Genomic DNA, 12256 nt, shown 5'->3' with positions numbered 1-12256 from the left:
ACCCCTCAGAGATCTCTATCAAAAACACCTCAGAGATCTCTATCAAAAACACCTAAACTGAGCCCAGAAATGTCAGCAATATTGTTGACTCAAAAGAAGCTCGACTCACTCGGTTAATTTAGGTGGGTCACATGAGAAAAACAAACATGGCGTAGCAAATAATAAGTGCTCATGACCACCCTAACGACAGGACTCTAGCGCCATCTAATGGCCACTCGACACACACTCAGAATTGACCCAGTCTCCAACTAACTCCACACTGAACAGAGCTGTGTGCTCCTCAGCCAGATAGATAGTGCTAATTAGTAAAATCGCCTGTGTTAAGTGCTTTACGCGTCTGACACAGAAGACTCTCACACCACCACAACAACAACAACAACACGTTACAATTATATAGCGATTTTCTCGACACTCAAAGCACTTCACAGTGAAGGGGAAACCACACTAACCATGACCAATGTGTAGCACCTACCTGGGTGATGCACAGCAGCCATTATGCAACAAACACACACACACACACTCATACAAATGATTGTATGGTTAAATTAGTTTCTTATAGAACTTCATGAACGTGGGGCCGTTGGCAACTGCTGGGCTGCAGACCTGTCCATCACCCGCAACCATAGTAACCAGAGGCCAGATGGCCTCTTTCAGGAGCCAGAGATGAACCTGAATGAACAATGCTGAATAATAATGAGTGATGCTGAATATGAATGAGTAATGCTGAATATGAATGAGTGATGCTGAATATGAATGAGTGATGCTGAATATGAATGTCAGCAGGGGACTCCATGGGGACTACTGAGGGGTCCCTCACTGGGCCAGTCATCAAGAGAGAGGGGGAAAGAAGGATAGAGGCAGAGAGAGAGAGAGCGAGACAGAGAAGGATAGAGGCAGAGTGGGGGGGTTGTTTTGAATTGATAAAGAGGCGGAGAGAAAAAAGGAGGGGTAACTAAGAAAGGTGGAGGATAAGGAGGGGGTAACTAAGAAAGGTGGAGGATAAAGGAGGGGGTAACTAAGAAAGGTGGAGGATAAAGGAGGGGGTAACTAAGAAAGGTGGAGGATAAAGGAGGGGTAACTAAGAAAGGTGGAGGATAAAGGAGGGGGTAACTAAGAAAGGTGGAGGATAAAGGGGGGGGGTACTTTCCGCGTGGAGGATAAAGGAGGGGGGTAACTAAGAAAGGTGGAGGATAAAGGGAGGGGGTAACTCCGGAAAAGGTGGAGGATAAACTAAGAAAGGTGGAGGATAAAGGAGGGGGGTAACTAAGAAAAAGGTGGAGGATAAAAGGAGGGGTAACTAAAAAGGATAAAGGAGGGGGTAACTAAGAAAGGTGGAGGGATAAAGGAGGGGGTGGAGGGAGGATAAAGGGAACTAAGAAAGGTGGATGCTGGTGGGTAACTAAGAAAGCTGGATAAATGAAGTCATGACTATGTGAGCGTGATGAAGATCATGATTTCTAGGAGGGGAAGATGAAGATTTCTAGGAGAGTCCCATCCAGGAGCACACACACACACACACACACACACGCATCCAGGAGCACACACACACACACACAAACACACACACAAACAGAGACACACACACACACACACACACACACACACACACACACACACAGATCCAGGAGGACACACACACACACACACACACACACACACACACATCCAGGAGCAGACACACACACACGCATCCAGGAGCAGAGACACACACACACACACACACACACAGATCCAGGAGCAGACACACACACACACACACACACAGATCCAGGAGCAGACACACACACACACACACACACACACACACACACACACACACACACACACACACACACACACACACACATCCAGGAGCAGACACACACACACACACACACATCCAGGAGCAGACACACACACACACAGGATCCAGGAGACACACACACACACACACACACACACACACACATCCAGGAGCAGACACACACACACAACAGATCCAGGAGCAGACACACACACACACAGATCCAGGAGCAGACACACACACACACACACACACACACACACACACACACACACACACACACACACACACACACACATCCAGGAGCAGACACACACACACACACACACACATCCAGGAGCAGACACACACACACACACAGATCCAGGAGCAGACACACACACACACACACACACACACACACACACACACACACACACATCCAGGAGCAGACACACACACACACACACATCCAGGAGCAGACACACACACACACACATCCAGGAGCAGACATACACACACACACACACACACACACATCAGGAGCAGAGAGGATTAACGGAGCACGGACAGTCTGCCCATCTGAAGCCACATCACTTAAAGGAGTGGATAGAGAAGCACCAGATGACTTCTTTTAGATAGCCGCAAACACACACACACACACACACACACCCGCACACACACACGCACACACGCACACACACACACACACACACACACACACACACACACACACACACACACACACACACCACACACACACACACACACACACACTCACACACACTGAGACCTCAGCTAGCACAGATTAGCTTCTTAGGCCCTTGGTCATATGCAACGTTTTTAAAATACTTAAGGCACATACTTGTGCAGTACTACTACAGCACTGCTACTACAACACTTCTGTCCCCCTAAAAACACTTCAGGACCTGACGGCCACATTGGGGACATGCCCTCTCATGTTAGATGGCCACATTGGGGACATGCCCTCTCATGCTAGATGCTAGATGGCCACATTGGGGACATGCCCTCTCATGCTAGATGCTTGGCCGCTGTGTTCCCTGTTTAATGCATGATTAGCAGTGTGCCCCTCTGTCCAAAGAAGCCTGAGCACCATGTGTGAGGGCAACCTCAGCTGAAGCAGCAGACCTGTGTGTGGGAACCTGGGGGCAAACACACACACACACACACACACACCAGATATACCACCAGACGAAAACAGATCTACAGTACACGGCATACTGTTGTATAAGTAAACAAGGCAACAAGTACAGGCATAAGTAAACAAGGCAAGGGCTTTCATTGCACAGTGATCAGGACCTGATGGAATGCTTCTTCTGACATCAGTGGAGCGTAACTGATGTGGTGCATGACAACGCCTCAGCACTCAGGGCCACATGCAGTCTTAAGCTTACGTGCTCAACATGAGGTTTAAAGCAAGTCCCATGTTGCCACAGATATGGATTGTCTGAGAATGTGGTGTTGGGCGGCTTTTGTCCCACTTAACTTTGACTGACCCGGCGCTGACAGTCATAGCATGAAGGTACACAAAGACAGACTGTGTGACACTATGGCTACTGCTACGCTATTTCACTCAGCACCTGGAACTATGGATAAAAAGAAAACTCTATCTGACGCACTGCCTGAACTATGGCTAAAGTATACTCTATCTGACGCACTGCCTGAACTATGGCTAAAGTATACTCTATCTGACGCACTGCCTGAACTATGGCTAAAGTATACTCTATCTGACGCACTGCCTGAACTACAGTATGGCTAAAGGCAAGCTACACTTCCTGAAGCTATGGCTAATGCTATGGTGAAGCTATGGCTATCGCTTGGAACTACTATGGCTTAAGTTACACACACACATATGCATGACTTGACACTATGGTTAAAGCTACACTATCTGACCCAGTGCCAGTCTACAGTTGATGCCATGTTACTGTACACTGTTTGAAATGGTGCAACTCAGCAGCTGGGTCTGAGCCCAAAGTAGGGTGACCCTCACAGGCAGGGCAACACAAGCAGGGCAACACAGGACAGTCATTACCACTGGTATTAGTGGCAGCTCTCCAAACATCTTTTCCTCTCTCAGTGCATCTCTCTCTCTCTTTTCCTCTCTCAGTGCATCTCTCTCTCTCTCTTTTCCTCTCTCAGTGTATCTCTCTTTCTCTTTCTTCCTCCCTCAGCGCACATCTCTCTCTTTCTCTAAACATCACTTTCTTTCTTTCCAGATCACATTTTCCCTCAGTGCGTCACTCTCTCTCTCTCTCTCTCTCTCTGTCTCTCTCTCTCCACATGTATTGTACCACTGTGGCTGCCCTCCTCACCAAAACACTTTTGCCTCAAAAGGAGAAAAACGTAAGGGTGTAGGGGTCGACAGTGTGTGTGTGTTTAAAAGAGTGTTTGTAGTGCTTCTGTGTGTGTGTGTGTGTGTGTGTGTGTGGGGGGGGGGGAGGGTGAGAAACAGTGGCGTGAGGGAAGCGTGTGGAGGAGATGCAGAATGTGTGCGTGTGTGGTGAGAGGATTGGAAGAAAGAGGCAGCATGTGTGTGTGTGTGTGTGTGTGGGGGGAGTGGGTGAGAGCAGTGAAAGCGTAGGGGAAGCGTATTGGAGGAGATGCAGCATGTGTGCGTGTGTGGTGAGAGGATTGGAAGAGAGAGGCAGCATGTGTGTGTCTGTGTGTGTGTGCTTGTGTGTGTGTGTGTGTGTGTGTGGTGAGAGGATTGGAGGAGGAGAGAGGCAGCTGGGATTGGCAAAGCGCAGCAGATCTGACCGGGTGCACTCAAGTTTATCTCTTAGAACTTTATCCGTAGCCCCAACACACACTCCACACACACATACTTCACACACACACAGACACACACACACAGAGAGAGACACTCATCTTCAGCAGTCCTTATCAGGGGCGAGAGGACCAGTGTGTTGGAGTCGGAGAGTCAGAGTCTGATTTGACTTCTCGGGGGGAACTCTGTAGACTGCGTTGACATGTGAGCGGATTAACTTTGGACGCTACACGCTACGCTACGTGTGTATTTGAAGTTTTACGAGCTGCTATGGTTTCTGCCTGTGTGAGTGTGGACGCCCACAGAGAGACATGGTGGTCTTCCTGAGCAAAAACATTCGCTCCATCTTCTCTGTCTTCAAGAAGAAGGGTAAGTTCCGAGGCCGATTTTCAGTGTTGTCCTATGAGGAAGTGCTTGTATCTTACTAAGGGTTAGCATTAGTGACTGTCTATACCAGGGTTGGTGTTGGCGTTTGTTAGCCTCTGCTACAACAGGTTTGGTATATTTAACTTTTGTCACTGATGGGGCTTTTGTTGTTGGGTAAACCTCAGAGTTCTCAGAATTTCAACTTGAGCAAACTCCCTCCCACAGCTTGCCCCATCAAATGTGTTTTACTTTGAGTGAATTTCATTACGAATGAATGCCGTGTAACTGAACACAACGGATCACCTCAGCATAGACACCTGGAGAGGAGACCAGGGGAGGAGAAGAGAGAGGAGGAGAAGAGAGGGGGGGAGGAGGAGGATAAGAGAGATGAGAGGAGAAAGGGGAGAGGAGAGAAAATGGAGGAGAAGAGAGAGGAGGAGAAGAGAGGGGGAGAGGAGGAGGACAAGAGAGATGAGAGGAGAAAGGGGAGAGGAGAGAGGAGGAGAAGAGAGGAGGAGGAAGAGGAGGAGGTTAATATGGGATGAAGTTGAGATGGGGGGACATGAAGCTGACAGCAGAGGACAGGAATGTCTGGAGGCGTGGCAGCTGTCCAACTGACTGGCATCACCACGGAGACGTGAGGGGTGCCCGGGAAGATTCCTCCAAGTGCTGCTTGTTTGTTTACAAAAGCACTGCAGACTGTTTACCAGAGCACTGCAGACTGTTTACAAAAGCACTGCAGGTTGTTTACCAAAGTACTGCAGACTGTTTACCAGAGCACTGCAGGTTTCTGACAGAACACTGTTTCTGTGTGTGTGTGTGTGAGAGAGAGAAATGGTCGGGTTGGAGGGAGGGTCTACTGGGCAGAGTATGAGCAGATGTCAGTAAAGAGGGCACACAGACACCGCCCTTTCTCTCTCTCTCTCTCTATATATATATATATATATATAGGTATATTCCATGCCACTCTCTAAAACACATTTCATTTCTCTCTCTCTCTCTCTCTCTCTATATATATATATATATATATATATAGGTATATTCCATGCCACTCCCTCCATCTCTCTCCCTCTCAGTCAGTGCTCTACCCACCCCTCTTACATCTCAGGCGGATCTGTTACATCAGGAAACCCAAGAGCTGCTCTGTTGTCCTTCGTGATTGTGTGTGTGTGTGTGTGTGTCATGCTTATGAGTGTGATCTTCATCTCTGACAGTCATATGTTGCTGTCAAGGCTGCGTTCACTAGTCTACTACAGTAAGTCTGGTGTAATTATAGTATGAGACTGTATTGTTGTCCGGAATCTGTCCTCTGTGAGAGTGTGTGAGTGTGTGTCTGTGTGTGTGAGTGTGTGTGTGTGTGTGTGTGTGTCCTCTGTGAGAGAGCTCCTTTCCCCTGTACTCCACCATCACAAGCAGGTCATCTGACACCCCTGCGGGGAGTTGGTAATCTAGCCGGTTAGACCTTCACGTTGGGGGGGGGGCAGATAATACTCTAAAGGGGGTATTTAGAGGCACTAGAACCCTGCAACTACAGTCTGTATCCACAGGAGGGGGGGGGGGGGGGGTTAAATCCCTCTGTTGAGTCATGGTGAAGGTTAGCCGCGAGCATCCCGTTTCCTCTTTTGTCACAGAACAATCAAACTCAGTGGGCGCCAGACAGGCCTGTCTTGCTCTGGACCTGCGGGTAGTCCACGCTAGTACCAATCTACCCCAACTATTACCCTAGTCACTAACACACTAACCCCAACTCTTACCCTAGTCAGGTAGCAAGCCCACTCTAGTACCAATCTAACTCCCAACTCTCTAGTCACTAACAGACTAACACTAACCCCAACTCTTACCCTAGTCACTAACAGACTAACACTAACCCATACCCTGGTAGCAGATTCAGACTAAGCCCAATCCTAACTCCTAACCCTAGGTCATGAACTCAGTCTTACCCTGCCTTACAGTTTATCCTAATCTCACGTTGACATGCTGCTGTGTTATTTCTCATTCATGACATTATTCATATTATTTCTCGTCATATTTCCCATTCAGCCAGGGTTCCCCATATCTGTTTCTGTGATCCACCAGTGTATTCAGTCCCTGTCAGAATTATCATTATCACAGATGATTTACTCACTACCACTGCCCCAATACCTCTCTACCCCCTCAGTCAGACAGCCTTCCTCCTGTACGACCTTCAGCCATGTTGGGGGTCAGAGTGAACAGTCTGAAGAGGCTTTAAGAGGGGTGAGATACTCAACATGCGGAGTTTGGGGTCATATCAGGCCAATCCTGCTTATCATGTTCCCCCTACCTGCGTTGGAGCGCGTCCCTGGCTTTAACCAATCACAGAGCTGCGCTGCAGGGAGACGTGGGAAGGGGCATCTGCTCACAGGGCGACCCTGTTGGGATTTTGACCACCCTGCTGTGTTACACACACACCCACCCTGCTGCGTTACACACGCCCAAAGCGAGTGGCAGAACCTGCCAGGCTCGCCCTAGAACCAGGACAGTTAGAGAGGGCTCGCCCTAGAACCAGGACAGTTACTGTAGAGAGGGCTCGCCCTAGAACCAGGACAGTTAGAGAGGGCTCGCCCTAGAACCAGGACAGTTACTGTAGAGAGGGCCCGCCCTAGAACCAGGACAGTTACTGTAGAGAGGGCTCGCCCTAGAACCAGGACAATTACTGTAGAGAGGGCTCGCCCTAGAACCAGGACAGTTGGAGACCTAGACCATTCATCTACATGAACACACACACACACACACACATACACATACACACACCCCACACCACACACACACCAGGCCTTACGAAGATGAGCTGTGTGTGAGGAGCGACAGTTGGTGTGTGTCAAAGTCAAAGTCAAAGTCAGCTTTATTGTCGATTTCTTCACATGTTCCAGACATACAAAGAGATCGAAATTACGTTTCTCACTATCCCACGGTGAAGACAAGACATATTTGACCAATTTTAAGTCCACAGACAAACATAACATTCAAGTAAAACAAAAAGTAAGTAAATAAGTAAATAAGAGGGCACATATAATAATAATGAAAAAATAAGAGCAGCAAAATTTTGTTGAAATTGTGCATAGACAGTCAATAAAATACTAGTGCAAATACTGTAAAATACTATAAAATACTGTTTGACCTAAAGTAATAAAGAAAGTGGCATAGTGGTTCCAAGTTATGTAAGAGCAGCAGAAGTGTTGTGTTTTCAGGACAACAACACCAAGTTGTAAAGTGTACAAGTGTGCAAGTGTTCAAGTGTGCAGGTGGAGTAGTGCAGGCGGCCATTGTGGGTCCAATGTCCAGGATGTTATGTAGCTGAGGGTGGAGGGGAGAGGAGGGAGAGTTCAGCATCCTTACAGCTTGGTGTATGAAGCTGTTAGTGAGTCTGGTAGTCTTGGGGCGCAGGCTTCTGTACCTCTTCCCAGAGGGCAGTAGATCAAACAGATTGTGGGGTGACTTGCATCACTCACAATTTTGGTAAGCGGGTGAGGTGGGTGGTGTAAATGTCCTTCAGGGAGGGGAGTGAAGCACCAATGATCCTTCCAGCTGTGTTCACTATGGCTGCAGGGCTTTCCTGTTGTATTCAGTGCAGCTTCCAGCCCACACAGCGATACAGCTGGAGAGGATGCTCTCAATGGTGCCTCTCGGTAGAATGTGGTCATGATGGCTGGTGGAGCACTTGCTGCGCCTGAGTTTTCAAGGAGGAGTACAGGGCGGCTGAGCTCTCTTAAGCCAGTGATGCAGTGTTGGTGGTCCAGGAGAGGTCTTCACTGATGTGCACCCCAGGAATTTGGTGCTGCTCGCTCTCTCCACCACAGCACCGTCGATGGTCAGTGGCAGGTGTTGGGTGTGACCTCTCGAGGAAGTCAACAACAATCTCTTTGGTCTTGCTGGCGTTCAGCAGGAGGTTGTTGTCCCTGCACCCGCGTGGTCAGATGGTGGAGCCTCCAACCTGTATTGAGTCTAAAGTAAGCCCTTGGTGATGAGACCCACCAGAGTTGTGTATTAAGTCAGCAAATTTCACTATGTGATTGTTGCTGTAGGTTGCAGTGCAGTCATCGTCAGCAGGGGTGAAGAGCAGCGGACTGAGCAAGCCTTGGGGCCCCTGTGCTCAGTGTGATGCTGCTTGAGGTATTGTTGCCAACACGTACTACTTGGGGCCTCTGACAGAGGAAGTCCAGTAGCCAGTTGCAGAGGTAGGTACTGAGTCCTAGTGTGTGGGATGAGAACAGTAGGTGTGTGAGAGCAGTAGCCCTGGCAAAGACGCACAGTGTGTGAGAGGCAACGGGCAGTGTGTGTGTGTGTGTGTGTGTGACGTCGGTTTGACGTATGCTTGAATGTGATCCGGGCTGTCAGCCTTGCTGGTCAAGTTCAGTGGTAGCATGCTGCCGTGTTAATTAGGTGGGGGAGGTGTGATACACACACACATTCACATACACACACACATACACAGTCATCTGGTAATGTGGGGAGTGAAAGATCAGGACGAGGTCATTGTGACTCAGATTAAGAGATTACCTAAATGACATGTTAAACAAATGGCAGAGGGGAGGACAATGGGGACTAGTGCAGATTGGAAGGGGCTTTAAATAGCCCCCGTAATGACCATAAGCACATGACCCACATGACCCAACAACCAGCGTACACAACAATGTATACCATCACCTTAGAGCCATCCATACACACTAACAATATTACAACAATGTACACCACCACCTTAGAGCCATCGATACACACTAGCAATATTACAATCACAAGAATGTGTTACAGGATGCTGTAAAATTCTGGAACAACTTTTTTTTTTTATTTCATTAATATTTTTGTGTGTGTGTGTAGTCCAAGTGAAATCTCCTAATGTACCGTAACATGCTGAATACCAGTCGTGGCACATCTTTAGACCTTTGTGTGTGTACAGTACCCATAGTCCAAGTGAAATCTCCTAATATACTGTAAACATACTGATTTTTAATCCAAATGCTGCATACCAGTCGTCATGGTCTCTGAGCTGTAAAGCTGGTCACCTCTTATGTTATGTCTGTGCTGCCTGGTGTCTGTAGTCCAGGGTTCCCACTAAGTCAAATGTAAAATTACATGACTTTTCCCTGACAAAACACCTGAATTTCCACGACTTACTATATATATAACACGACTTACTATATAACGAATGTTACAATATACCGACCAATGATTTCAGAGTACCCGTGTAGCAGTTAAGAATCTTTAATGAGCGGGAGATGAATAAATTGGCATTGAATAAACACAGTTGGGCTATTCAAGCAAACAGTACAGCCAATAAGCAGATATACACAAATTCTGTATAGAAATATATTTGTATTAATGTATTTTGGCAAGAAAATGTTAAACTGCTGCAACAAAAATCCCTGATTTTCTACGACTTCATACCCAAAAATGATAAAATTCCCTGACTTCCCATGTCTGGAAAAGACTTTCTAAAATTCCATGATATTCCAGAAATTCCATGACCGTGGGAACCCTGGTATTCATGTGAAGGTGAGAGTCCTGTCTGACCAGCCCAGCCGTGACCTGTGAGGTGTTGATCTGCGCCACTGATGTGATTAGCATGTGTGCTAATGCGCTAATGATCTTATGCTCCACTTGTCTGAGCTCATCACTGTGGCACACTGGCACAGCTCCCAAGTCCTCCGGGCACAACGGGCGGCCTTTATGCAGGACAGCTGGGGCTGCTCACACTGGACAACAAATCACACTCAAATACTGTACACCACACACACTCAAACACTGTGGACCATACAGTCAAACACTGTCGACCACACACACTCAAACGCTGTGGACGGCACACTCAAACGCTGTCGACCACACACACTCAAACGCTGTCAACCACACATAGTTTCACTCTTGACAACACTGTAAACCACACACACACAGTTTTACTCTGGACATTACTGTAGGCCACACACACACAGTTTTACTCTGGACATCACTGTAGACCACACACACAGTTTTACTCTGGACATCACTGTAGACCACACACTCAAACGACATTTCTCTTGTCTTATCTCCCACCTCTCTCTCTCTCTCTCCCTATCCCTCTCTCTCTCCCTCTCCCTCTCTTCCTGTGTATCCCCAGCTGGGCCGAAGGAGGAGGAGCTGGGCAGGCTGGCGGTACACTACACGGCGTCGCCGCACTTCCAGGAGAACGTCTTTATCGAGGGCAGCAGACCCAAACACCTGCAGGACCTCCACACAGAGGCGCAGGAGGGGCTCAAGATCCTCCTGCAGGAGGGTGGGTCCCCCGTCATGGACGTCACACCGTTACTGATGCCACACTGTTATCTACTGTATTCCACACTGTTACCTATTCAACACTGTTATCTGTTCCACACCGTTACTGATGCCACACTGTTATCTGTTCCACACTGTTACTGATGCCACACTGTTTTCTGTTCCACACTGTTACATATTCAACACCTTTACTGATGCCACACTGTTATCTATAGTATTCCACACTGTTACATATTCAACACCGTTACTGATGCCACACTGTTATCTATAGTATTCCACACTGTTGCTTATTCAACACTGTTATCTGCTCCACACCATTACTGATGCCACACTGTTATCTATTCCACACTGTTACATATTCAACACCGTTACTGATGCCACACTGTTATCTATTCCACACTGTTACATATTCAACACCGTTACTGATGTCACACTGTTATCTATAGTTTTCCACACTGTTACATATTCAACACCGTTACTAATGCCACACTGTTAACCAAACACAATTCACATTTTGCCCTTAAAATGGTTCTGTGCAGCATATGACGTCTGCTATATGTGATTTCCAGAGAATCCCAAAAGGCTTTTTACACAGAATTAATCATGTATTTGTGACTGATATAATTTGTTTCCCTCACAGAACATAAAAATGGTGTGGACTTTCTGGCTGACCAGAGTAACGTAAGTGTCAAAAGCAGCAAAGGCACTGGACACAAATGACTTCAAGTTCACTACAAGTTCCAGTCCAGAGCAGCAGAATGTGACATGTGCTCTCTGTTTGCTTGTTTGTTTGTTTGTTTGTTTGTTTGTGTAGTCTGAGGTCGAGCCCTGGGCAGAGAGAGATGCGGCCGGCTCCCATCACAGAGACGAGTCAGAGGGCCCTGGGAGCATCGCCGCAAACTCCTCCACCTCCTCAGCGTCCGCTGCGTCCTCCGTCTCCAACCGACCCCTGCTCACGCGGCAAGGTCTGCGCACGCATGCCCCACAACATTACGCAACACAACATGTGTTTGATATTACAAGCCTCGCTCAGAGGGAGAAGCCATTTTGAAATGGAGAGGCTTTGACTTTCAGAT

At 47.7% G+C, this 12256-nt stretch overlaps 1 protein-coding gene across 1 annotated transcript; it reads left to right on the top strand.

Annotated features, from left to right (window-relative positions):
* Window positions 1-4501: 4501 nt before the first annotated feature.
* On the top strand, window positions 4502-12231 carry LOC125285600 (uncharacterized protein KIAA1522 homolog). Its single transcript, XM_048230128.1, has 4 exons — window positions 4502-4919; window positions 11026-11181; window positions 11821-11861; window positions 11995-12231. The coding sequence occupies exons 1-4, from the start codon at window positions 4862-4864 to the stop codon at window positions 12229-12231; spliced, it is 492 nt and encodes a 163-aa protein (XP_048086085.1). The 5' UTR covers window positions 4502-4861.
* Window positions 12232-12256: the final 25 nt, after the last annotated feature.

This window comes from Alosa alosa, chromosome 20 (genome assembly GCF_017589495.1).
Source record: "Alosa alosa isolate M-15738 ecotype Scorff River chromosome 20, AALO_Geno_1.1, whole genome shotgun sequence".
NCBI lineage: Eukaryota > Metazoa > Chordata > Actinopteri > Clupeiformes > Clupeidae > Alosa > Alosa alosa.
Note: the sequence above shows the minus strand (reverse complement) of the source record. Positions and strands in the feature narration are given on the sequence as shown.

Bases quoted from the DNA above. Each gene is read 5' to 3' on its own strand.
- LOC125285600 (XM_048230128.1), top strand. From the start codon at position 4,862: ATGGTGGTCTTCCTGAGCAAAAACATTCGCTCCATCTTCTCTGTCTTC. The intron at 11,182-11,820 runs GTGGGTCCCCCG...TTTCCCTCACAG, and splicing joins CAAGATCCTCCTGCAGGAGG to AACATAAAAATGGTGTGGAC. The intron at 11,862-11,994 runs GTAAGTGTCAAA...TTGTTTGTGTAG, and splicing joins TTCTGGCTGACCAGAGTAAC to TCTGAGGTCGAGCCCTGGGC.